Consider the following 27420-nt stretch of genomic DNA (forward strand, 5'->3'; position numbering starts at 1 on the left):
CACATTGCAAAAAAAAATAAAATAGAACTTGATTCGTGGCTCACCCTGGCATTGTCGGAGGTGATCTGCTCCTGGCTGCGAAGGGAAGAATATTCCTGGGCTATGAGCGCTGCTGCTTCCTCAGTCAAAACTGGCTTCAGCATCTTGGCAAAATGAATATACTTCCTCATGAACTCCATGCTTACAATCTTCTCTCTGAGTTTGATCAAACAAAATCCATAAACTTCCATTTATTAGAGCAGGGGTTGCCAACCTGGGGTGCTCGCACCCCCTGGAGGTGCGAGACGATATTCCAGGGGGTGCGAGAAAAGTCCAGGTAAATAATAGGATATTGGCTATATGTTGGCATTTTTATTTATTATGCAATGGATTAACTTTGTTTTCATTTTAGAGTTAAGTATCGTTATTTAGTGGCCGTCACATACATAGCTGAAAAGATTCAATCCTACCATATATTTAACGCGTTCAGTAGTTCCTAAAGCCTAAATTTCAGGGGGTGCAAGGTTCAAGTGAAATTTCTTTAGGGGTGCGGGGTGAAAAAAAGGTTGGGAACCACTGTATTAGAGGGTAACAGGAGTCTTATTGCCATCTCTGGGAATTCTTGGCTGGGAATCACTGATTTATAGTTAAACAGCATGTTGTGGGCAGATACTGAGAAGTGGAGATAAAGATGGATTTAAAACCAACAGATTGACTATCCATTAAGAGAATGTGGCTGCTAGAATTATGTTCCTTGATACTACTCTTAATACTCTGACAGTGGAAATATAGGATGCAACTATAAAACAATTCCTGAACTGAGAATCTGTCAGATCCCTTTGAGTAAGTAAGAACTATCCTCTAAGTCAGAACTATCCTTTACACCATCGGATTGAGAAAGGTATAGTTTACTAGAAGCCAAGTGAAATATAGTAGCAAGAAGCTAGAAGTGAAATTTGCACGCTAAACTCCCAAGTGTAACTTTTTTTCTCCCAAAAGTTGCCTCCCATAGTTGATCCCCTGATGGCCAATCAAATTTAAATCAAAGAGCTGTTTTCAGAACAGTCTCCTAAGGGATGCAGGCGGTTGACCCTGAGACTGCGTTTAGAAAGGAACGGTGAACTTTCATTCCCCTGAAATACACTCCACTCCCACCTGGTCCTCAAGAGTTCATGGCAAACTGGCACCAAAAGAAGTTGTCAAAGTGCAGTAGCAGCATCTGACAGAATCTCTCTTCTTCATGTGCATGCACTATTTGATACAACTGTGAATGAAGGAAATACTTACTTCCGCCTCCTAGGCCCATGCAGTAGGTCATCATGCCTTTCATACACTTGTAGCTCCTGATCTTCCTCCTCAGTAAAGGAAGGGTCCTCAGTTGCTAGTAAGTCAACCGCACTGCCTAAAGGCATGGCTAAAAAAGTAAGGAAAAATGTTTCTTCAGAGAGTTATCTTGAATATATCAATTTAATCGGTACATAATCAGTGTAAAATAATCTGAACTTTCTCACTTTTGAAATGAGCCAGAAGTGTTTTTTTATCAAAGATTGTAGAGAATATGTTTGACCCAGTTGACAGATTTCAAGGACTCACCATCTCCGTCCTGTTCACCAGCTGCTCTATAACGATGCATTCGCAAGACATGGTCTGAGATTTCCCGATCTTGTTCTGGATCCATTTGATCCAAAACGATGAAGAGCAAATCAAATCGGGATAGCAAAGAATCCTGAAGGCCAATATTATCCATGGGAGTTTTGTATTGGTCATACTGCAAAGATGCAGGGAAAGGTCAGCAAGTTAGCAGCTCTTAAGTGTAAACAGAAGAGGCAGTACTGATAGAATGTTAAGGAGAATCCACATTATCTCTACAGACACACACACCAAAATCCAAATCTTATACTGCTTCAATATTATACAATTGTTTTCAGCACAGTAGATATAGAGGAAGCTCAGTCAAAACTTGTTCTTTAGCAAAACAGTCACATAATTCGAAATTGTATTTCCTTTGTCTCCCTTCTGCATGCTACACGAGAAGTTATTTTTGCATATGCTGTGCATTATATCTTTTTCTTCAGTTGGGTTTTTAATGTAAGCACAAATAGACTTTATTCTATTACACAGACTAAGTACACTTATGAAACTATGTGATACATGGAGCTGAGAAACATTCAATAACAATGCAGTGTGTAATAAGCCAAAAAAAACAAACCCCAATGAAATACAGCATTGAAAAAGGTCAGACAATATTCCAGTAGGATGCCAATCTTCCTAGATCTGGATTACCAAGTGCAAGGAAATAGTAACATATGGACTAACTCTGGAGAATTCAATGAAGTACTGCTGTGTTCTACAAAAGCAGGCAGGGAAACATATAACCAGTTGAAAAATCGCACAGGCTTTTAAAAAATCCTCAATTTAAGAACTGGGCCATCAGTAAACAAATAAACCAATATGATATCAACTAAAATATAATAGAAGCAAAAAGTTGTCACATAGCTTATCTAAATAAAATCTCTTCCACATTTACCCTTCCATAGACTGGATTCGCAGCAGCTAATACACTGCAACGGGCATTGAGCTGGGCCTGAATGCCTGCTTTGGCAATAGTAACACGACCTTGCTCCATCACTTCATGGATAGCAGTACGATCAATATCAGACATCTTATCAAATTCATCAATGCACACCACTCCGCGGTCAGCCAAGACCATGGCACCAGCTTCCAGACAACGTTCTCCTAAGGACGGGGAAATAAAGAGAGGGAGAGAAAGCATATAAAGGTTAAATAATGCTCTCATGCATTCTAAGCCAGGGTTGGACTACTAAGGTTTTTCAAGCTATGTTACATGTAGTTTTAGACGGGCAAGCCCCTCTTAAGAGCAATAACTTGCTATTAGTACTAGTGTACTTGCCACTTGTGCCGGATCATAAATCCTGTGTCTGTTGTAGGCTGCCAGCAGAGCTGGTGGCAGACCTGGACAGTGAGGAGGTTGGGGAGGAACATGGGCCAGTCCTGGAGTTTGGGGAAAGCTCTAACAAGTGCTAAGCATCATATCAGCTGCCTTCGGAGTCGAAGATCAGTGGGGCAGAAGAACAGCTGGAGCTTGTTCCCAGTGTGCACATGAGCAGAGCTGCCAAGAGAAGGTTAAGGAACAAGGGCCGACTCGGGAGTAAAGGCTCAGGTGGATGGTGAATGGCCCCTCCCATAGGGAATAAAGAGAAGCGAGAGGGGAATGGTGTTTGCAGGAGACAATTAGTTCAATTCATTAGGGTGAAGATCTGTTCTTGACTTCTTGCCAAGTAATTGCTGCTACAGCGTGGTGTTTGGAAGATATCGGCCTGGCAACTCTCCAAGCCTGATAAAGGTCTGTAGTTGTGAAATCTCATGAAAGACTGTTTGCCAGGACTTTGCTGCAGAGGAATTCACTTTAACCTAAATAAAAGGGGTTTTATCGGGACGAGGAGTCTGCTTCATGACCTTGGGAAGCCTAGGTCAGGACACTGTCCACCAGTTTCCAGTGTCAGCCTTTCCCAGTACCACACATGTAGAGGTAGTAGCACTTGAGCAAGCCAGTTATGGTGAGAAGATACAAGTCCATGATGTCTCTGTGGCTCAAGCACAAGGTCCTAAGTCCCATGCCTGATGGTCTGTTGAACCCCCAATTTGAGATGATTATGGGAAGATGTTGCACCAATATGGGGGGTGGGGTGGGAAGAAGCCAAGCATTGGATGTCAGACTGTTCGTATTTTGAGACCTTGATGTCCCAAGTCTTGCTCATTCGGTAATTGGCGACCATGGAGACATCCATGATCCATAGCTGGTTTATTGTCTCCATAATCAAATCTGGTTTTATGAATGAAGTGCCGGGTGGGATGATTGGTTCGACACATGGACGGACGCCTTGTTTGGACAAAAATTGTTCAAGACACTGTAAGATGTGATTATGATGTGTGCATCTTGTATCACGCATCAGCTCAGAAACTTGCAGGATGGGATTGTCTCAAGGGATCCAGCAGGCTCCTCTGCAGGTTTTGTCAATAATCTGGCAGTTGTTGCTTTGCATGCTCCTCAACTGGTTCCCCCTAATATATGAACAGGGAAACACTCGGGAGGGGCGTAATAGCCACTCATGGCTCGCCACATTGATATTCAGGACACTCAGCTCTCGACTGCCGATTGAATTCGAGAGTGCAATCTTCCACTCCTCTTGCACCTCAGTCTTAGTTGTTACCACTGTAGCATTGACCCTGCATTCATCAGGTGCCTCAATGGGCCAAAAGCATCTTGGTGCTGCAGAGTTTGAAACAGCATGGTGGGATGTGATGGCATCTTTTCATGCTGGATTGCCTGAAGCAGCGGGATTGAAGTGGAGAAACAAGACACCTCACAGGCCTCAATCTCTGATGTTGGCATGGAAGTAGACTAATGGAGTGTCTATGGGCAGCTGCAGTCAACATCTCACTGCCACGCGGATCAAACAGTTAAGTTTTTTCGGCTTATTCCTATGCACATGACCCAGTACAAGCTCATGCATAAATTTAAGCACTAATTATATTTTTAATAGCTTAAACCGCTGTTGTAGCTTAAGCGGTGCCTGCAAATGCTTGAGTAGATAGTCCAACTTGCCAATATCCTTGGGGATTACTCGGCCTTTTCGGTTAAAGTTATGAATCTGGTGGTCTTAACATATATATATCCTGGTTGTATAGTTTTTAACTGTTAATTGTTTCAATTTGTTTTACATTGTTATTTGTATATGTCTTTTGGTGTTGTTCAGTTGTATGTTGTGAAAGAGCACCTTATTTCGTTGTTCTCAGGTTCTGAGTACAATGACAATAAATTTATCTTATCTTATCTCTTAAAGTGGAGGCCGAGATAGAGAACGGAATTATCTGGCTCAAGAGTGTTGATGGTACTTCCCTCACTGTTGTAGGTGGTGGGTAAAAGCTCTTGCCATCTTTAGCAATGGTAAGACCAATAAACTTCTTGGCATTGAGTGCCATATCGGCTTTACAGAGGCCTCCAGACAAAAAATGTAGTTTTCTTGGAGCCTAGTGGACTTCTCTGCTAATTAGACTAGGTCATCGACAGATGCTCTGTTGTTGATGCGATAACAATCAAAGTCATACCCAACATTGGGAGTGATGTTTTAACAGTATCTTCAACCACCATAATAAAGAGTAGTGGAGTCAGAGGATCGCCTTACTGGACTCCCCTATAGTACGTGGTGTTAGTTTCCGTAAGTTGCCCAGTGCATCGCTCATACATAAGCACCATGTTTCTACTACTGCTCTTTCATTCTCTGAAAGAAATAGTAATATTATCCCATCTCCTACAAAAAAGCCAAGTAATTAACTCAAAAGTTGACAACACACTCCCTGTCCAATCACTTCTCAAAACAGTACCCATAATCTTTCTAAAGTAAAGTGATTTAATTTAAAATATTTAATTTTTTAAAGGAAATATCTTGTTGCTTTTAAGTCTTAATGTGAGATCAACCAATTCTAGCAAAAGTTCAGATATTATAGGAAGGTCCTAGACTATCACACAATTAGAACTAGGTGGCTAAAAAACCATGACAATCCCCGATCGTGATTCACAACAAAATGAAAGTGGGTTGTTATTGCCGCCTACTGGGGTGAGTTTTATTTTCCAATTTGACTTACTGGAGTTCCTGGTACTTTCCTGTTCAATTCCTAACTAGGACTGACCCTACTTATTTTTCAGTCCAAAGCACAACAGGATTTTGAGCTATTTCATCTATAATATACACAAGATGTAATTATAAAGGATATCCTCACTCTTTCATGCCAAATAATATTCTGCTCACATGTAGAAATAAATAATATTCTACTTGCCACCAGCAGTCCAAATGACAAGAGGGAATTGCCATCCCATTTCAAATTTAGCCCAATTCACTCCGGCTAGAGATTTAATATGTTAGCATAACACTGCATCACTAGACTACTGTTTTACTTATACCTCAAGCTCTGTGTTCACTGCTGTTCAAATTTTTAAAATAAGGCATAAAGCAACTCATCAATAGTAGGCATAAATTGATTCAATTAATCAATCAATCCTCTGGGCTGCAGTGAGACTATCAGCTGCTTTTTCTCTTGATTATACCTGTTCCCTTTGCACATCATTTGCTTCTAAGTTCTCACCAGTTTCTTGATCTGTTGTGACAGCAGCAGTCAAGCCTACTCCAGAAGAACCCCTGCCAGTAGTGGGAATGGCCCGAGGAGCTGTACATAACACATAACGTAACAACTGAGACTTCGCAACCGAAGGGTCACCTGAAAATACAAGAGATACAGGCTGTTTAGAACATAGAATCATACAGCTGGAAGAGACCCCTGAGATCTCCTAGTCCAGCCTCTGCTCAAAAAAGGGGTCTTATAATATACCAGTCAAAATAGATTGGATACCAGTCCAATCTATTTTGGGAAATCTCTAGTGATGGAGCACCCACAACCACAGGAGGCAAGCTATTCCCTTGCTTAATTGCTCACTGTCAGAAAATTTCTCCTTACTTCTAGATGGCATTTCTCTTTGACAAGCATCCACCCATTACTTCTTGTCCTACCCTCTGGTGACCTAGAGAATAAGTCAACTCCCTCTTCTTTGTGACAGCCCCAAAGTCCTGGAAGACAGTTGGGTTTTCCCGATCCTCCTCTTTGATAGATTAGACATACCTAGATCCCTCAAATTCTATATAATTGCCAGATATACTCTCCTATTATAGGATACGATCGATGTTTCTGAAACATTTCAAATACAAGGCCTCTGTTACATACCAATCAGTAGGATATTAATGTCCCCTCGGAGCCGGCTTCCATTCTCCAACACTTTTTCGACTCCTCCCAGGAGCATACACAGAATTGCCTTCTTGATGTACTCATGCCCATGAATGCTGGGAGCCAAAGATTTTGAAAGCTGTTCAAAAACATCCTAGATGCAGGAAACAAATGGGATAACACTGAACCAGAATATCCACATAGGAGTAAAGTCAAAAAGCAGTACGAAGAAAAGGGAAATTACCCATTACTTCATAAAAGGTATTGCTTCATCAAAAACTAAAATATTACATGCTACCTCAAAAATGTGAGCCTGGGGTAGAAAGACTAAATTCATTTCTTATTATTCTTAACAGTTTGCTATATCACTGAAACGTATATGTAGGAGGCTATGGTCCTTTCACTGTTTAGCATCACACACAGGTCATCTTGCTACAATATGTAAACTATTTGAGGGGCATACGTTTTTAAAAAGGCCATTGGAAAAAAGAACCCTAAGATTTTAAAAACACACAAAATATTTATATAATCCAAAGATAAACAGGTGTATATGTACAGTAATGTAACTAAATTTAAGCAAGAATGGCCCCATATATACTATATGTCATACAGCAAGTCAAATGCAAACATTGGTTTATGGTTTTTAAAATTTATAAATACCAAAAAAACAGTTGGAGTACAAAGAAGGGGGAAGACAGAAATCAAATATTTATCTATATTATTAGCATATAAATTTAATAAATTATTTGCCTAACACAGTTAACTGTACTGGGCATGAATTGCATAACCTCAGTCTTTTTGTTCACTTATTATGTATTCTGAAACTTTTTTTAAAAAAAAGTAAAATACAAATATTCATAATTTTCAAGTACTTTTAAATTAATCATATCTGTGCTTTAAGACAAATCAACACTGAACATGACAGACCTGAATTTCAATGAACATATGTAGCAAGTCAAATGCCAACATCCAGTTTACCTTTGAGTGCTGTTTGCTAAATTTTTTAATCTTGCTAACATCTTTAGATGAATATTCAGGCTGTACCTCCTTGCTCATTTGCTTTACTTGACAAGCAATCAGGATGGTCCTGGAAAGAAATAAATCAATACAATCATTATTTTTCCTTTTATGTTTAAACATTTCCCTGTAGCATCATAGGAGCACTAATACCAATAATATAAATGTTATTAGCTAAACAAATACCAGATTAATTTAAGACTTCTACTGCATTGAATTTCAGAAGAAAAACATTGTGGGAGGAATCTCTGTCAGATTCTGGTGTTGAGCAGACAGACCAATGTGAAGACTCTGTAGCTATGTCAAAGCTAAGGCAAATATTTAAAAAATAACAATCTTCCAAATGCAATTTTTAATTTTTAAACTCAATTTCGAATGAAAAAAAAAGGTGTCTCAGGAGCATAGCTTCCACTACATTCTAGTAATTGCTGTACTTCTTTAGCATTAACTATTTTATGTTCATAGCATGTTCACTGATAGACCAACTTTTTTTTCCTGAATACAAGGCTCGAAAGTCGCTGGAAAAGCAGATTCTAAAAAGCCAAGTTTTTAGAAGGACCACAAAACAAAAGCAATAACATTATTCTGGAAAATGGTTTTGTTGTTGGAGAGCTTGATGCAAAATGGGCCTCAAGGCTTGGTACACCAACCAAAAGCCAATAAACCAACTTATACTACTAACCGAAATGTCCCTGAAGTGTAACCACCCTTCTTGCTTGGCAGACAGCGGAAAGTCCCAATGATCTGTACTCGGTCTCCTGGCTTCACTTTGTCTACCAAGTCATCATCTAAAATGATGTCTACAGAGCGAGGAAGTTGTCCTGCTGGAGCTTTCTCCGGCATCTCCTGGATTGTGATGGTTTGATGATCTTTGTAAGTTGACAGGCCAAATTCTGTCTCAAGAGGATTGTTTTCTTCATCCTACAAGAACATACTTTGTTTTTTACTTGTTTTTAAATATTTTTTTGTTTACTTGCTGAAAAAAAGGGATTTGGATTTATATTCCTCATATAAATATGCTACACGGATTACTTGAATTCCTGAGTACATGCTGTGCCACCAGCATTATTTACATTCTGAAGTGGTACATAGCATTAAATACTGAGTACCACATTTGGTGTCAAAGAATATTTACCTATAACATGTCTATATCCTTCTAATATCTTTTAGAATTCTTTCATAATAGAGACACTTCTTTTCTAGGAGATTTGAAAGGCTTCTGAATCCACACAGCTCACCTTGGTGGGATAAACAGCAGAGGATGGAAAAGCTTCCAGGGACGTCAAATCTGTGTATCGCCGCTCAATGGTTTTCTTGGTAGCAGGGCAGTAGTGCACACTTCGAACAATCTTTGGGCGTACCAAAGAGCCTACACGGAGATAGAAACAAAAAAGCATCTGGAAATAAAGAAAGGAACTAGCCAGCCCTCAATCTGAACACTCACTTCAGATGTTCCCATGCTAGATTGCAAAACATTGCATGTTTATGTTGTAATATATTATTTAGGACTTTTCACATCAATTGCACTACTCAATCCCATTAAATTTATTTCAATATATTCCTAGACTAGCATTTTAAAGGTAACAGCTGAGGATCTTTTTAAATGTATTGCAATCTGCTCTAAGTACTTGAAAAACACAAACATATTTAACACAAGTACTTCCAAATGATTATTTTGAATAATATTCTCAACAGCATACTGATACTGAATGTATAATGTGTAGCTTTACTGGAACAATTCTTACTTAAGTGTTTATTTCACTCTCTTACAAACCCTGGAGAGAGTACATTGGATAATATATTGTTAACAGGAAAGCAGGTATCACTATGTTCCTTCCTCCTCCAACGTCCCAAAGACTTCTAAAACTGCAGGATTTATTGCTTTTTAAACAGAACCGTTCACCAATCATATCCCACCCATTTAGAATCAAAACTGCTTTGAACATCTTTTAGTGCACAGACTGCTTCACTCACATTTTGTAACAATACCCTCCACACAGACAATACAGCTGAGAAACTGGGATGTCAACGTCCGAGGCGTCACATGTTTAGATCCAAAGCTGCCTTCTAACCCAATATAAAAATCTTCATACTGTTTCGAATATGTAGCATCCACAGAAGCAACAAAGTCTTTCAGGGCACGCTGGAAAGCCAGCAACTCCTCAAAGGCACTGTTCAGCAAACTGCACCAAAGATGAACAAGAGTTTTTTTATTGTCCTGTCAGAAAAAGCCTATATCGTAACAGGAAAACAATTCTCATTAAACATCCCCTATCAAAACTTACCAATGTTGTTAATTCCCAGTGTCCCTTTCAAAATAAAGATTGCATTGGTAATCTTTAAGTATGCTAATCATCTTTAAATTTTCCTATACTGCACTTACCTGGAACTTTTGCTATCACCCTGAGTCATAGTTAAAGATCAAAAATTAGACCCTCATTTGCTCAGTGACAAGCATCAGAGGAAGTCTAGCCATAAAAACACTAATTTTACAAAGTTAGAAAAGATACCGTTAAGGAATTCCTTGTTTCTTGATTAAAGAGAAGGCATTGAATATACTGTTCCTTGGCAGCCTTTTCAGTGTCCGGGTTTTTGGTGTGTGTGTGTGTGTGTGTGTGTGTGTGTGTGTGAGAGAGAGAGAGAGAGAGAGAGAGAGAGATCAGCTGTATTGAGAAGAGAACGTTTCCTGTGTTCTCATTTTATTTACAACATATTTTGCGCTTAATGGTAAGCAATGAAAAATATTTTTAAAACTCATTTCTAAACTCCATAGCTATTTGCATATTCTTGGTTCAAAATTGGATTAGCTCATTTCAAAATTGTCCAAAGCAGAAAAGTGCGTCAAAAAAAAAAAAAAGTGCAAAAGTGGAAGGTGTGTGGAAGAGGGGTAGTCTTATACGGCGAGTATATAACAAACTCTATATTTTGAGTGGAAATGTTGGGGGTCGTCTTATACGCCCAGTCGTCTTATACGCCCGGCACGGTATTTTGATTGTCACCGAGAACTGTTATTTTCAATAAGACCAATACTGTAGAATATTTGGATTGTGCCTTATTGTATAACTGAAGGAATGTATAAATTAATGACCAGATGGGTTAACATATAACAACGTTACAATTGTTGACAACATTCCAAAAATAGAATAAAGAGTTATGGATGCTCTTTTAATGCTTTTTATTATTCTATGCACATCAGTGAAATTGTGGTATTAGAAAAGCCTGATTACAGCAACTGCTCAACTTTATTTGTATTCAAAAACCTCCAAGCTGGCCTTGTTAGTACATGGACTGAAGATTTCCAGCAAATTCTCTGGCAATTATTTTACATACTGAGAAACCAACAAGGCCACCTTGTAGGGATTCAATGACACCATTTTATTTTGCCAACGCAGAAGCAGATTAAATTTCTCAATTTGTTAACATAATCCAAATGATCTAGCTTTGACTTTTAAATATTTCACAGATAATGTATAATGGACCATTCTTCTGCCTTATTTATAAAAGCTAAAATCTCCAGATTCTTCAAATCAAAACTTCATTTCTTCAAGTCATTGACTAAAAATTTAAATAAGACCAGAAACATGGTAAGTAAAAGCATTCAACAATCTTCATGTATAAGCAAAATTACCTCTGCAAATAGTAATTCCTTCCCATGATGGTAACCTTCATGTAATAAAACTGCCATTAAATAACAGCATTTTGTCTTGGGATGACATGACTTATGATAGCCTTAAATTAGATTGCATAAAGTTTATCAGTGTGTCACCAGAAACATTTAACATAGGTGGGCCAACCATTGTATTAAATCAGAATAAAAGGCACAACTTATAAAAATGTTCTGTAGGGATTCAATGACACCGTAATTACCAGAAGAGAGATGGCTTTGTGTGTACAGACTATGATTATTGAGAAATTTCTTTGTTTGGTTCACAAAAGAAAATAATGGTCCAGGGTGATTTTAACACAAAGCATGGTTGCCTCCAAAAACTCCTAAATGAGACAAGGACTGGAAGACATGCCTAAGCTACCCCAGGTTCATTTTCTGTATGGAGAAATGGGGAGAGGGCAGAACAAATATTTTGCTAACATTCTTATTCTTACCGACTGGCTCTTTTCTCATTTTTTCTGCGGAGGTCATTGATATTCACAATCAGGCGATGCCCATTGTCATTAATCATGTCCCGGACTTTACTCTGGTAAATTCCCTGATCTTCCTGGAAGGAGGGTAGGTAAGAAGAACTGTTTAGACAATATTAATTCATTTATTCTGAAAGTGGCCAAGAGGCCTTCCATTTCCTCATGGTTTATTCAATGTTGCCTAAATAAAGCTGCATTGTGTTTCCTCTCATGAAATCTGGGTGGAGAATAATATCATGATGCTTAAAGTTTTGCATCAAGTTTATTTAGTGAAATTGTATCATGCTCAAATTTATTAAACTACTTTCTCTTTCTGCAGTCACTTTAATAGGACTATGTACTATAGCACCTGTCTACAAACCACTTTTTCAGCATCAATACAGCAGCTGCATACAATAGCCACACAAACCCATGGAAAGATGCAGCTGTTATATGGAACTGAAACAGGTGCTATACTTGCATTCCTGCATGTTTTAGAGCACTATGCATCCTCTAAATAAATAATTTTGCTCTCGTTCTACAAATGAAGAGCATGCATAACATGGTTTTGTAACTGGCAGATAAATGCAGTAGATATAGCTGGTTTTATATGCAAAATACTACGAAAGAATTGATTAGATACATCTCAGAGCAGACTGCTTTAAAAAAAGTAAAATAAAGTACTACAAAAAGATGTTGGGTTTTCAAAACCTACAATCATTAAATTCTGCTTTTACAGAAATTAAGTTAATATAAAAATTCTAATGATATGGGATCCACATACAGTATAAGCTTAAAATAGCATATTTAACATAGTATTATTTACTTTTGCTAAAATAATACATTAATACAAGTGGAAAATTGCATCCTGATAAAAAGCCAAGATTATTTTCTTACAATTTAAGCCACAGTTTTTAATTTGATTTAAATGAGGTTTTTTTTAAAAAAAAAAATCATATAATTTGTGACAAATAACAGAGTTGGTCACCCAATCCAAAAAAGGAAATTAAAAATGTGTAAAGTAGGGCTGTCAAACTCCCAGTCCACAGGCCAGATGCATCACATGCTGGCCACACCCATGCCCGGTTTAGTGAAGAGGAAAAAAGTCTCGATATGTCACATGATGCCACCATGATGTGAGTTTGACACCCTTGGTACAGAGCAAATTGTCTTTGCATTCACTGGAAGAAAGGTAATGGAATTCAGGATATCTACAAAAATTACAAGGAACATACAGAAGTGAACCTAAAAAGCTATTGACAATAAACATCCCATTTCACAAAACTCAGAGCACACCTTTCTAATAAAAGTGCACAATTTTCCCAATTTCACCCCAAAAATGAAACGCTACTACTAAGTAACTCTTTAGATGTTTACAATTCTAAATAAAATGAGGACTCTCTGCTGCTCTGGAACAATAAGTGATAAAGAACTTCCAACATGATAATAGTTATTCCCCTCCCAGTTCAACTTATATTACTGAGGACAATGAGGCACAATTCCACTTCCACAAAAGCATTTAATAAGCCATGTGCAGTTGGGAGTTGTCTTGGCCCTTAACTAGGGAAAATTCCTGGCTTTACTCCTAGGGAAAATTCCTGGCTTTTCTCACAGTGAAAAGAAGGAAGTCTTCATCTAATGCAAAATAAATAAATACAAAGAGGATATATAGGTAGTCCTCAACTTACAACAGTTCACTTAATGACTGTTCAAAGTTACAATGGCACTGAAAAAGTGATGTATGACCATTTTTCGCACTTACAACCAACGTAGCATCCCCATGGTCATGTGATCAAAATTCAGATGCTTGGCAACTGATTCAAATTTATGACAGTTGCAGTGTCCTGGGGTCATGTGAACAGCTTTTGGGTCCTTCTGACAAGCAAAATCAATGGAGAAGGCACAGTCATTTAACAACCATGTTGCTAACTTAACAACCACAGTGATTCATTTAACAACTTGCTAAGGAATTTATAATATTCCTATCCTTTCCTTTTGTGTATCATGTTGTATAAGTTGTGTATACTGTATATTTATATATGTTGTATCTTGTTTATCATGTTGTTTCAGGTGAGAGCAGATGTTTTGGATTTCAACTTTCTATAATTAGCATGGGCGATAGCAAAGGATCATGAGGAGTTGTAGCCAAAAACTGACTAGCAAAAACAAGGTAGTCTTTACAATCAAGTTTGATCCTTCATGATTTTATTGATCAATTTAAATGTTATCCTACATCACAAGTATTTCATAGAAGTCCTGCATCCAAGAGTTATGGTTAGTCATGGAAGGCAATTGCATGAAAAAGGATTAAAACAATGTGTTTAAACTATTATTAAGAAGCTAAACCATTACTTGCTTCATCCTTGGCAAATTATTTGGGACTGTGGAATTACACTCGCATATTCTTAATGAAACAGATTGAAACTCATCAGGTTAAGTGCTATTTCTACCAGATGCTGTAATACAACTTCATCAGAGCAGAGAGCTTTGCCTCCATTCGAAAATAAATTATCTAATTCCATTTTAACTCCTCACGAAGTAGACTCTACCCATTGTTTTGCAGAAAAGTGCTTTTTCTGAATGATTATTACTCCATTCCTCACACGGTAAGATCTTGCTAATATGCATTTTTACGGCTTAGCAGTTAAGACTGTCGCCTGGGTAAGCACAAACTCTCCGACCCCCTGCTCACCTCATCATCCAAAAAGTCCAAGTAATCTCGCTGAGCTTCTCGCAATTCAGCATCATCCAAAGTAGTTGGCGCAGGCGCTGCCATCTCAGTCTCAATTCCTCCCTAGGAATTGCTTTGGCTTCAGCGCCTAAACAAACAATTCTTCCTTAATAATTCTACTTGGCGCGAAAACCTAACCCTTTTTCCCGCCAAACGGCACGGCGGTTCTGCCTCTTCCCCGACGTCTCAGAGTTATTGGACCCAGCGACCAATAAAATCGCGCACATTTTACCTACTGGCGCGAACGTTCCGAAATAATCGCCAATCAATGAAGAGAAGGCTCTGCGGGTGAGTTCGACGCGTGTATATTTTGGCGAAAGGTATTGTGGGAGCTGTAGTGTTCTGAAATTCAATTATTCGGATTTTGGTTTGAATTATCCATTTTTCCATTTATAAACTAAAGTCTCACTTGGAAGAACTATGGTTCCCCCACTTAAATTTAAAGAGAGAGAAAAATCACACGAGAGATAACAATACTTTATTGAGAGAGACAAAAAATAAGTTTATTCTTCAATGGTACAGTCGACCGGAAAAGGCGGAGTGACTTTGCTTTCCGTATGTATAATGGGAAGCGTAGTTTATTTGTAGACCTTAATTCAAACTATTGTTGGACGCCCCGTTTGTAGTTCTTCATCCCGTTGTCTTTGTTTTATTAAAAGACTCCGCTGCTTCTTTTCTGTATTATTCAGAAAATATTTCATGAAACATTATGGTATAATGATAAAAAAAATAGTGTTTCAACATTGTAATTCAAACGGAAATTTCTACAAATAAACAAGCTTATGATTTTCATAAATTGTGTTATTTCAGCTTTTCTCAAGCATTTTAAAGTCACCTTAGGGTGTTTAGTAGTACTGCAAAACTCATTACAAAAATTGTTTTTAAGAGAGGTATCTGCAAGTTACATTGCAGAGTTTTTCATTGTGATTAATCCTTGATCTAAGCATTAAATCTGATCTGCAAAGATTCGGATACCCACTGGGAATGGAATTTAAAAAATCCAAAATGCTTGCTGCCATCTAGGGTTCGTTTGGATTTTTGAACCCCCTTATTCAAGGCTTCACAATTCTTAACCCAAATTTGTCTTTGAATAAAAGAGAACAAGATGTGGAAAAATAATCGTTATTTCTATGTAATGTAGCAGCTAGCTACCTAAGTGAAAGCAGTTCTCAGTTCTCAAATATTCCCAGTTCTCTAAAAATAGTCTAGTTTCTCGCCAAGAGGGGGAGCACTTCTTCATCTGTTTCTGTTTAAAATTTTAATTTGTATGGGAAAAGGCCAACAGGGAGCTCTTCAGAGCCAAACCTAACTGGAGGATGGAGGATATCAGAACCATATTAATTGGAAGGAAAATTACTTCCTTTTTCTGTAATACCTCATTCCTGATCTTCAACCAATTCACCATCACCCAAGACTAGGCATGCATGCCCCTAACTACCTCAATTCCAACTACAGCTGGCCTTAAATGCAAATTACTCAATGCAAGAAGCCTTGTGAATAAGATACCTGAATTTCTCATCTTACTAAATATGGCTAAATTCGACATCATATTTGTCTGTGAAACATGGCTCAACGCATCTCTCCCTGACACCATTACCACAGTAAGAGATTATCATGTTTACTGATCAGATTGTGAAATTCAAAGAGGAGGTGGTGTTACTATCTTCTATAAAAAGTCCTTACATCTAAAAAACATCCAAGTTACCCAGGACCTTGCTCTTCCCGAGACCATCATCTGTGAACTATCCTTAAATATCACATTTCGATTCTTACTATGTTACAGAGCTCCTGATTATGACATCGAACATGTAAACAAGCTAAATTCACTACTAACATGGCAACATCCTGCCCACACGCTTTTATCTTTCTTGGTGACTTCAATCTACCTCATATTAACTGGACCTTAAACGAATGTACAACTGAACCCATAGATGCAACCTTCTACAATGCTGTTACAAATCTGGGACTGGAACAACTAGTAACCAATAATACTAGACTTAACAACTGCCTTGATCTCATCTTCTGCAATAGTTTGAATTTAATTTACAGAATACAAACTAAAGAACCCTTTTCCAACAGTGACCACAATATGACTGACTTTTGTCTCAACATACGCCCACACAAAAATCATCACAATGATGTAATCCCCAATTATAACTTCAAAAAAGGCAACTATGATCTTATAGACAACAATCTCTCTTCCCTTGATTGGCAATCTCTATTCACTGGATGCAATACTGTTGAAGACCATGACAACATATTTTTACTTGAAGTCAAAAGAGTCATCAAACTATATGTACCAATAACAACTCCCCCCCCCAAAAAAAAACAGATTACCCACAACAATAAGGAAACTTCAATCCAAAAAGAGATCACTCTGGCGGAAAAACAAATCTGGTCACGTTGCCAACTTTACAATCTAAAACCATCTCTATCTATTGGACCGGACAGAATATGTGCCTACTTAAAAAAGCTATCCACTGCCATAGCAGAACCTTTTAAGCATCATCTTTGAAAAATCTTTCAGGACCAGCTCCTTGCCTAACCTATGGTCACAAGCCACGGTCATCCCCATCTTCAAAAAGGGAGACCCCAGCCTAGTTGAAAATTACAGACCAATCTCCTTATGCTGCATCACCTGTAAAGTCATGGAATCAATTATTATCCAATCCATTATCCTCCACTTACAGACAAACAACCTACTCTCCAATAAACAATCTGGTTTCAGAAAAAAACTATCCTGTAATCTGCAACTCTTACACTGCAAAAACATATGGACTACACAACTTGATCAGGGCAAAACAATAGACGGAATCTACATAGACTTTTGTAAAGCCTTTGATTCAGTGGTACACGACAAACTACTCCTAAAACTAAAATCTTATGGTATCTCTGGACAACTGCATAACTGGATAGAAGCATTCCTGTCAAACAGACAACAAATGGTCAAAATTGGGAGTGTCCTATCAAATTCTGTACCTGTCAATAGTGGTGTCCCCCAAGGCAGTGTTCTAGGACCAACTCTCTTCATACTCTACATAAATGACCTCTGTGATCATATTAAGAGCAACTGTGTTCTCTTCGCTGATGCTGTAAAGCTGTTTAATACCACAGACAATATACTGCTACCCTTCAAAAATATCTTGACTATGTATCAGAATGGTCAAACAAATGGCAACTTCAAATCTCAACAAATAAATGCTCTGTCTTACATATTGGCAAAAAAAATCAGAAAATAAAATACAAGCTGAATAGTCAAGACCTTGTTGATGATCCAAGCTCTGTAAAGGACCTTGGAATACTCATCTCTAATGATCTAAGTGCTCGAGCCCACTGTAACTACATAGCCAAAAAGGCATTAAGAGTTGTTAACCTAATCCTACGTAGCTTTTTCTCTGGTAATATCACACTACTAACTAGAGCAGGGGTGTCCAACCTTTCACCTTTCCTGGGCCACATTAGAAGATGAAAATTTGGTTTGGGCCGCACATAATTAAATTAAATAATTAATTAAATTAAAAAATTAAATTAAATAAAATAAAATTAAATTAAATTAAATTAAATTAAATTAAATTAAATTAAAAAAATAAAATAAAATTATTATTTATTATTAATTATTAATTATTTATTAAAAATTATTTATTTTTATTTTATAATTTTTCGGCCAAATTTTGCGGGGTGGGGAAAGCTCGCCCACCTCGCGCCTACCTCTCCTCCTGCAAATGCAGCAGCGGTGGCGGCGGCGGGGGCAAAAGCAGCAGTGGCGGCGGCGGCGGGGGGCAGAAGCAGCAGCGGCGGCGGCGGGGGGCAGAAGCAGCAGTGGCGGCGGCGGGGGGCAGAAGCAGCAGCGGCGGTGGCAGGGGCAGAAGCAGCAGCCGCGGCGGCGGGGGGGCAGAAGCAGCGGCGGGGGCAGAAGCAGCAGCGGTGGCGGCAGCGGTGGCAACAGCAGGAGGTGGGGCGGGACTTTTGGGCTGCGGCTGCCCGCCTTTTCTGTTGCTCACCTCGCCCTGCCTCGCGCCTACCTTTCCTCCTGCAAATGCAGCAGCGGTGGCGGTGGGGGCAGAAGCAGCAGCAGCAGCGGCGGGGGCAGAAGCAGCGGTGGCGGCGGCAGCGGGGGCAGAAGCAGTGGCGGTGGCGGCAACAGCAGGAGGTGGCGGGGCGGGACTTTTGGGCTGCGGCTGCCCGCCTTTTCTGTTGCTCGCCTCGCCCCGCCTCGCGCCTGCCTCTCCTCCTCCTGCTCGCTGGATCTTTCATGAAGGTTGGGGTGGGTGTTGGGCCGCATTACGAGGCGACCTGGGCCGCATGTGGACCATGGGCCGCTGGTTGGACAAGCCTGAACTAGAGCATAGAAAACATTTGCTAGACCAATACTCGAATACAGCTCATCAGTCTGGAACCCACATTACGTATCTGATATTAGCACAGTTGAGAAAGTCCAGAAATATTTCACAAGAAGAGTTCTCCATGCCTCTACTCATTGTAGAATACCTTATGCCGCCAGACTTGAAATTTTATACCTAGAAAACCTTGAATTACACCATCTTCGGTCTGATCTAAGTATGTATATAAAATTGTTATGTCTCCCCTTTAATTGCAGGCGAGCAAAACAAAAAGCAGCCATTTCAGAATTAATTCAAATCAAAAACAAACCCCCACAAGAGAACGGCTGGAGTAAATTCCAATACACAGCAATAAATCCTCACTCTGTCCGGCAACCCTGGCGTGGCAGTAAATCACAAGCCTCAGAGAGTTTGCTGCATGTCTTCACTCCCAATTAGTCACTTTGCTTCTGGCGAATTCCACCAGCCCAGCCGTGTCCTTTTATTCACTTATGAAGCGTGCTAATTTCCCTAATTATTGACTAGCTCTACGCTTTCTTTCTAACTGGGTTTGTCTTCTCAGCCTCCTTCTGTTTCTGACGTCTAACCATAAATTCTCCAAATTCTCATCTCCGCTGGAAAACTCTCTCATGCCTTCCCTGTCAGCCAGAGGAGGTCGAAGGTCCTGACAACTCTTCAGGTCTGTCTTCCCTTGTTACATCCATCTCCTCATCCTGGTTACTATCCCAATCACTAAGCAATGCCGGCTCATATTTTGCTGCCATGTCCTCATCACTTGAACTCATATCTGCCACAGGAGCAGAATCCAAACCCGGAGCCACAATATAAAATCATACATTGCAATGACTTACCAGTCAATGAATACTTCAGCTTCAACCATAACAACACAAGAGCACACAATAGATACAAACTCAAGGTTAACCACACCAAACTTGATTGCAGGAAATATGACTTCAGTAACAGGGTGGTCAGTGTCTGGAATACTCTACCTGACTCTGTGGTTTCTTCCCCAAACCCCAAAAACTTTAACCTTAGACTGTCTACTATTGACCTCACCCCTTTCCTAAGAGGTCTGTAGGGGGCATGTATAAGCGCACCAACGTGCCTACCGTCCCTGTCCTATTGTTTTATTTTTCTTATATGTACCCATTTCATGTATTCATAACTATGTGTATACTTATACCTATTATCTTGTAAGCGATTGACAAATCAAATAAATAAAATAAATAAATCTTATCAATCTACCTCAATATTTTATCCTACAAGGTTGCTATTTACATTGTAAATGCAATCTGAATGCTTAATTTCTACAAACAATCTAACTTTGTCATGAGGATACAGGTTATAAAATATCTCAGCTATTTTCACTGGTAGTCATAACTAGCCATGTCCTCCATACATTTCTCACCCATTAAAAAAAACTTCCTGACTTTAGGTGAGCAGAATTGAATCTGATAAACAATTGGGTGGGAGATCACTAAGGAAATCACATTGTTATAAGCTAGCTAGACTGAGAAGATGAAAAAAATTCCCAGGAAACACCAAATGCAAACCAAATTCTGATTGAAGAAAATATTTGTAGCTCAGGTTTGAAGTGAATTAAGCATGGTACTCTCTGAGCTTGACCTGTGTAAACAAAGAACCTGGAAATATTTTTACTGCAATGAGGGGAAGTGGTATAATGGCCATTATCTTCATAGTAATAGAATGATTCAGCAGTGATGCTTGGAGCAACAGAAGTGCCTTTAAAAACCAGTTATGGTTGTTTGTATTACAATTTAGCTCATGTTTAAGAAACAGGATAACATCCATTATTTTTCACCTGCTAGGTTTACACTGAAAATAGCTGGATGTGTTGAGAGATTTTATTTGGAAGAATCATAAAAAGGTATTGTATGCAATTATAGTTCCTTCAAGTCAACCTTGACTCTTCAAAACTGCCTGGACTGGTCCCTGCAGTTTTCTTGGCAAGTTTTTTTTTTTCCAGAGTGGTTTGCTTCCTAGGCCTGAGATAGATTGACTAGTCTAAGGTCACCCATCTTGTTTTGTGCCTAGGGCAGAACTAGAACTTACCATCTCCCAATTTCTAGCCTGGTACCTTAACTATTATACCAAACTGGCTCTTGTAGGCATTTATAATGCTCTATTTATTACTGAGAAGGGGAAGTGGCAAGAGGGGCACTAGACTGATGGCTGGATATGTTAGAGGATGCCCATGTCAGAAGATACTCTTTAGTCTTCTTTCAATGTCTATATGGTCTCTTCATAGATCCAATTATCAGTCCAATTGGATTTGTTGATATTTTTTAGTTGTTGGTCTTTAATAAGAGGGTCCTCAAAATACTGGCTCTTGATGATACGTTCTTCAATGGATATGGTGGTCTTTAATGGTATGTTCCTCAAAAGTTGGTTGAAACTATTTTCTTATATATCTTGCACATTTGCCAGTTTGCTTTCCTCATTTGGAAAGTCAGTTTGCTGTAATGGTTAAGGCTTCTAGCTAGTAACCGGAACATTTGTGAATTGTAGTCCTGCCTTAAGCATGAAGCCAGATGGGTCATCTTGGAACAATCACTTTCTCTCAAACCTAAGAAGGCAAGGGTAAACCACTTCCACAAGTCTTGACAAGAAACCAGCAGGGACTTGTCCAGGCAGTCACCAGGAGTCTGTTTGACTCAAAGAAACAAAGTAGTTATTTATTTCCTCATTTGGGCATTTTCTCATTTGGGCATTTCACTTTCTAAAGAAAGTATTCTTTTTCTTGTAATTGTCCCACATGCATCTTTTCTTAAAGCTGATAGTATGTTTTCTAATCCATGGTAACTATTCAACTTTACCTTTTATTACTATATGAAAGGAACTTGTCCCCGCTCTGGTATTTAGAGAGAGATTAGACCCTCTTGAATTTTTGTTCCAACTTCCTGTTTTATAGTCCCTTTGTGTTTTAATAGTTTCTTATTGTGATCCTGTTGAACATCTTTGTCTGTTTTCCAATTTCATATGTTGCTTTAGCAACACACTGTATGTCTTTCACTTTAGATTTGGAATGCATTTTAGAATTTGTTGTGCAGAGACTAGGATGGCTCAGTAGCCTAATCTGAATGTTTGGAACTAGTCTAAAAATATTAGCTAGTCCATAGATAGTGTGATCTGACTTGATTCCTGGATCTGGAGAAGGATTGAAAAATGGATTGCATGTAGCAAACAGAGGCAACTATCTCAAACTAGACCTTTAGGAGGCAAGATGTGTCAAATGTCACAAAAACATCAATGCAACAAATGTCAGGCTACATACGTTTAATACAGGTAAAAACTCCCTTGAGTTGAGCTTCATTCTTGGTAATTTCATATTTATATTAATGGAAGGCTCTTGGCAACAATACAGAAGTGGTTTGCCATTGATTTCCTTCAGAATAATCTGAATTCCCATTCTATCCCAAAGCCCTGGAATTTCCACTAATAAGGACTCTCATTGTAGAAAGCCACGGAGATGGCTTTGGAGAAGCTATGCAGAGTCTGTCACAGAAACATTTTGAGTCTGGGAAACAAGGAAAATATTTAAGAACTCAGCCTGCTTCTACCCTAATTCACTGGGATAGAAGAGAAAAGGAAGGCAAAACAGAGTCAAGTTTTCAAGATTCTGTTACTATAACCTATAAAAATAAAGTACAGTTCCACTTATACTAATAGAATCGGTTTCCTAACATGGACTACATGTTAGGAAACCGATTCTATGAAGAATTGGCATCCATACGAGTGCTGAGCCACAAAGTCAGTGAGACTATGGCTACCTGCTGAATATCCTACCATTCCTTTAATAATAGATAAAAATGGTAGGGATAGGCTTCCGGTTTGAGCTTCTTTGGTGACGGACTGAAATCCGTGATCATGCGTGGTTTCGATCTGTGCTTGCCGCCGGAGCGCCCCAAGCTGGCTGGATTCAGGGCAAAGCCACCCCGTAGAGGTGGTGAAGGGGGGGGGGGAGACCGCCAGCAGGGTCGAGGAGATGTGCATCGCTCCTCCCCAGCTGGACATTACTCCCTTTCCCAAAGGCGGTTGCAGCGGTGGTCAGAAATGGCCACCTCAAAGAATAACTTGACCGGAAAAGAATGTGCAGGAGGAAGACAAGAAGAGAAAGTTTTAGTTGACCGGGTTGAACTGAAAAAGCAATAACATAAAGTATCCTGGAATTTGAACTATAAAGAATAACATTGTTCCCAAAGAAGATTTTGAAGTGGCGAAAGAAAGAGGGAAGAGAAAGGATTTGGATTTTTTTTCTTTCCTTCCTCATATTGACAGCTAAGAGATTTAAGTAACAAACTGACAAAAATCCATGTTGACATCAATAGGCATTCAAGCTGAAAATAAAATGTCAAAGGGATAACAAAGACTTTTGGATATTCCAAAACCTTTAAAAGAAGGAAAGGAGAGAAAAGGAAAAAAAATAAAAGGGTGGGATCTGGAAAAATGGAGGAGACTGCCTGGAAGTAAAAGGAATTTACAGCGAAACTTCAACAAGATTCCTAAAAGATACATTCTAACTGAAACTTTGTAACAAGATAATAGAACCCCAGGAAGAGAAAGTGGAAAAAAGAAGCAAGAAGAAACAGCTTTGGATTATTTGTGTTCTGTACAGTCATTTACATACTCGTAAACGCCGCGCGGGGATTGGTCAAGACGCACGGCGAACTGATTGGTTGAGCGAACCGCACTGATTGGCCCACCGCGAATCTCCCGCGATTGGTGGAAACTAATCGCGGGAGATTCAAAGCAATGTCATTGGCCGCGGCCGCCGCGGCCAAAGAATAAAAGCCGCCGCTTTTCCCTTTTCGAGCCGAGCCGATCTCGGAGATCTAATAAATGAGCTGAACCAAGTCACTGGCTCCGAGTCTCATTCCTTGCGACGGACACGACACTGGCGACGAGGATGGGATCCCAAAACTGATCCCCATCGTACACGTGTCCAGAGGAAACGAGACCGACAAGATGGCCAGCATCGCACCACCCGCACCCTTTAACCCAGCTGAGGATTGGGAATCGTACACCGACCGATTCCTGATGTTCCTCGAAAGTAGCAATCTAAAGGATGCAACCGGGCAGAAGAAAAGAGTGGTTTTCCTCACGCACTGTGGGCCCGCAGTGTTTAAAATGGCGAAAGCCCTCGCGAAGCCAGAGGACGTGAAAACAATGGACTGGGCCGATCTCGAACCGTTGCTCCGGAAACACTATGCCCCCGACGTGCCCACCCTTATCCGGCGGCACGACTTCTACCGACGAGACCAGCGAGCGGGCGAGAGCATCGGCGATTTGGTGGCCGATCTGCGGAACCTCGGAGGCATGTGTGGCTTCACGGACATGGACGAGGCGCTCCGAGACCGCGTTGTCCTGGGACTCAGAGATCCAGTCCTCCAGAGCCGATTGATGGCCAAAGGCGACATCGCCCTCACCGACGCCACTGCAGCCGAGGCAACCCGGAAGTCAGCGGCCCGGATGCGGAGACCCGACACCGGGGACCGAAATGCGACTGCCGAGGCAGGCACGGCAACCGAGACGCGTTCCGAAACAAGCCGCCGAGAGACCACCACACACCATGGCGACCTCGACTCCGCCTCCGACACCACCGATGGAGAAGAGGACGTGCATCGGCTCCAGACGGACCGAAATCGACGCGATCGACAGGGTCGTAAGTCGGGGCAACCATGCGCCGGGTGCGGAGGCGACCACCCACGATCGGAGTGCCGATTCTTCGATGCAATATGCCGGCACTGCGACAAGAGAGGTCACATCGCCCAAGTCTGCCGACTCAAAAAGCACTTCAGCCCCCGGCGGCGGGACGACAACAACCAGAGACGAGATGGCACCCCCTCCAGGCCAAGGGACTGCCAAGCCGAAAGCCGAGGGAGCCAAGATGGATGGGGCCGACGAGACAGCGGGAACCGGCGGAGAGAGGAAACCCACCAGACGGTCGTCATCGGCCACTCCTCCAGCACAGACGCCCGGAAAGTATATGTGGAGGTGGGCATCGAAGGCGAGCCATGCAAAATGGAAGTGGACTCCGGGTCCTACCTCTCCATGGTTGCATGGCGAGAAATCAAGCACCTGGTGCCTGCCATCCACAGAGGAGGGCTGGAAAGCCAAAGCCTAATCATCAAAGACTACCAAGGGAATCGCATACCGGTAGTCAGGACAGGCCAGTTCGAGGTAACCTTCAAGGGGCGTACAGCAAGACTTCCCCTGACGATCGTGGACCGAGACCGCCCTAGCCTTTTGGGACTTCAGTGGTTCGTGCCGCTCGGAATCGAGGTGACGGGCATCGACCACATCGGGGAGGCCGACTGGGAGGAAGAACTCACGAGGGACTTCCAGGAAGTGTTCGACGGCACCCTAGGCAAGTACCGAGGGCCCCCTATTTCATTCAGCCTAGACCCCAGAGTTCCCCCAATTCGCTTGAAACCGCGGCGAGTACCATTCGCACTCCGGCCAAAGATTGATGAGCAAATAGACAAGCTCATCAGACAAGGGGTCCTCGAGCCAATCGACCATGCCCGGTGGGAGACCCCCATAGTCACCCCCGTCAAGCCCGATGGGTCGGTGAGGATCTGTGGGGACTATAAGGCCACCCTCAATTGCGCCTTGCAGCAAAGCGCCTACCCCGTCCCAGTAGTGCAACATCTCCTGCACTCACTGGGGGGAGGCAAGGTCTTTGCGAAGCTCGACCTGGCACAAGCCTATCAGCAGCTACCGGTCGACGCAGAAACGGCCGAGGCGCAAACCATAGTAACCCACCGGGGGGCTTTCCGTTGTAAGAGACTCCAGTTCGGAGTCAGCGTGGCCCCAGGGATATTCCAGAGCCTCATGGAGAGACTCCTGCAAGGAATCAAGAGGGTGGTGCCCTACTTCGACGACGTTCTGGTGTCGGCAACCAACCAAAAAGAGCTAGAGGGTCGCCTGAGGGAGGTCCTAACAAAATTCAAAAATGCGGGGCTGAAGGTTAAAAAAGAAAAATGCCAATTACACACCGAAAGGGTCGAGTTCCTGGGGTACCTCCTAGATCGGCACGGAATTCACCCAACCGAGGAAAAAATCAGAGCAATCAAGGAAGCCCCCAGGCTGAAGAATAAAACGGAGCTACAGGCATTTCTAGGACTGCTTAATTTTTACAATGTTTTCCTGCCCCAGAAGGCGACCACGGCGGAGCCTTTGCATAGGCTCCTGGACAAGGCGGCCCTGTGGACTTGGGGGAAACGCGAGGAAGCCGCCTTCAACAAAACCAAGGACCTGCTCACCTCGGATGCCGTCCTTATCCAATACAACGAGACCCTACCGCTAGCTGTCACATGCGACGCATCACCTTTCGGCGTCGGCGCCGTCCTCAGCCACACTCTCCCGGACGGAAGAGAAGCACCCATCGCTTTCTTCTCACGGACCCTCACCAAACCGGAAAGGAACTACAGTCAGCTGGACAAAGAGGCCCTGGCCATCGTTGCCGCCGTCAAAAAGTTCCATGAGTACATCTACGGCCGAACCTTCACCATCGTCACCGACCACAAGCCGCTGCTGGGAATCCTAGCAGGGAACAGGGCCACCCCGAACATTCTATCCCCTAGAATGACAAGGTGGTCCGAATTCCTTGCCGCCTACAGCTACCGGCTCACGCACCGACCCGGAAAGACGATCACCCACGCAGACGCCCTGAGTCGCACGCCGCTACCAGACTTCGACACCGACCCAGCACCCACGATGACCACCCTCAGCATAGAGACCCTGCCCAATATGCCCATAACTGCGTCAGACATTGCCCGGGAAACTAATAAAGACAAATGTCTGGCGCGGGTTTTGCACTGGGTAGAGAAGGGGTGGCCCAAAAGGAACGACGACAAAAACTTCAGAACATTCCGAAACCGACAAACAGAACTGTCATTGCAAAAAGGTTGTTTACTTTGGGGGGACCGGGTTGTTATACCGGAAAAATTACAGGGAAAGGTTTTGGAATTATTGCAGGAGGGACACCCAGGCATCGTGAGGACAAAGGCTTGGCCAGAAGCTACGCCTGGTGGCCAGGGATGGACAAACAAATCGAGGCCTGGGTGGCAGCGTGCAGCAGATGCCAGGAAACCAGACCCAGCCCTCCCGCCGCCCCAATCCTGGAATGGGAAACCCCTAGGGGACCATGGTCCAGGATCCACATAGATTTTGCCGGGCCCACAAAAGGCCACACCTTCCTCATCACGGTAGACGCTTACTCCAACTGGTTGGAGGTAAGCAACATGAGAACTACCACCACGGAGGCCGTCACCAAAGAACTGAGCAAACTATTCGCAACCCATGGCCTCCCAGATGTCCTCGTATCCGATAACGGGCCCCAATTTACCTCGCTGGAATTTGAAAAATTCCTAGCGGAGCGGGGGATACGACACGCGCTGACAGCGCCGGCACATC

At 41.5% G+C, this 27420-nt stretch overlaps 1 protein-coding gene across 4 annotated transcripts in view; it reads right to left on the bottom strand.

The window, feature by feature from the left end:
- MCM3 (minichromosome maintenance complex component 3) overlaps positions 1-27420 on the bottom strand; it is a 53315-nt gene that overhangs the window by 10198 nt on the left and 15697 nt on the right. For 3 of the 4 annotated variants that reach the window (XM_087949147.1, XM_087949146.1, XM_087949148.1), the window contains exons 2-12: positions 11896-12008; positions 9769-9977; positions 9033-9163; positions 8477-8715; positions 7756-7864; positions 6778-6931; positions 6145-6276; positions 2507-2715; positions 1573-1747; positions 1267-1393; positions 45-195 (exon numbers count right to left, since the gene is read on the bottom strand). In XM_087949147.1, the coding sequence (XP_087805273.1) occupies positions 45-195; positions 1267-1393; positions 1573-1747; positions 2507-2715; positions 6145-6276; positions 6778-6931; positions 7756-7864; positions 8477-8715; positions 9033-9163; positions 9769-9977; positions 11896-11972 (1713 nt within the window). In that variant the 5' untranslated portion in view covers positions 11973-12008. Of the gene's footprint in view, positions 1-44; positions 196-1266; positions 1394-1572; positions 1748-2506; positions 2716-6144; positions 6277-6777; positions 6932-7755; positions 7865-8476; positions 8716-9032; positions 9164-9768; positions 9978-11895; positions 12009-14602; positions 14964-27420 lie in introns of those variants that run through there. The other variant, XM_026682535.2, reaches the window with a different exon arrangement.

The sequence above is a fragment of the Notechis scutatus genome, chromosome 1 (assembly GCF_049901735.1).
Source record: "Notechis scutatus isolate UNSWTSFEM ecotype Mainland chromosome 1, rNotScu1.2, whole genome shotgun sequence".
NCBI lineage: Eukaryota > Metazoa > Chordata > Lepidosauria > Squamata > Elapidae > Notechis > Notechis scutatus.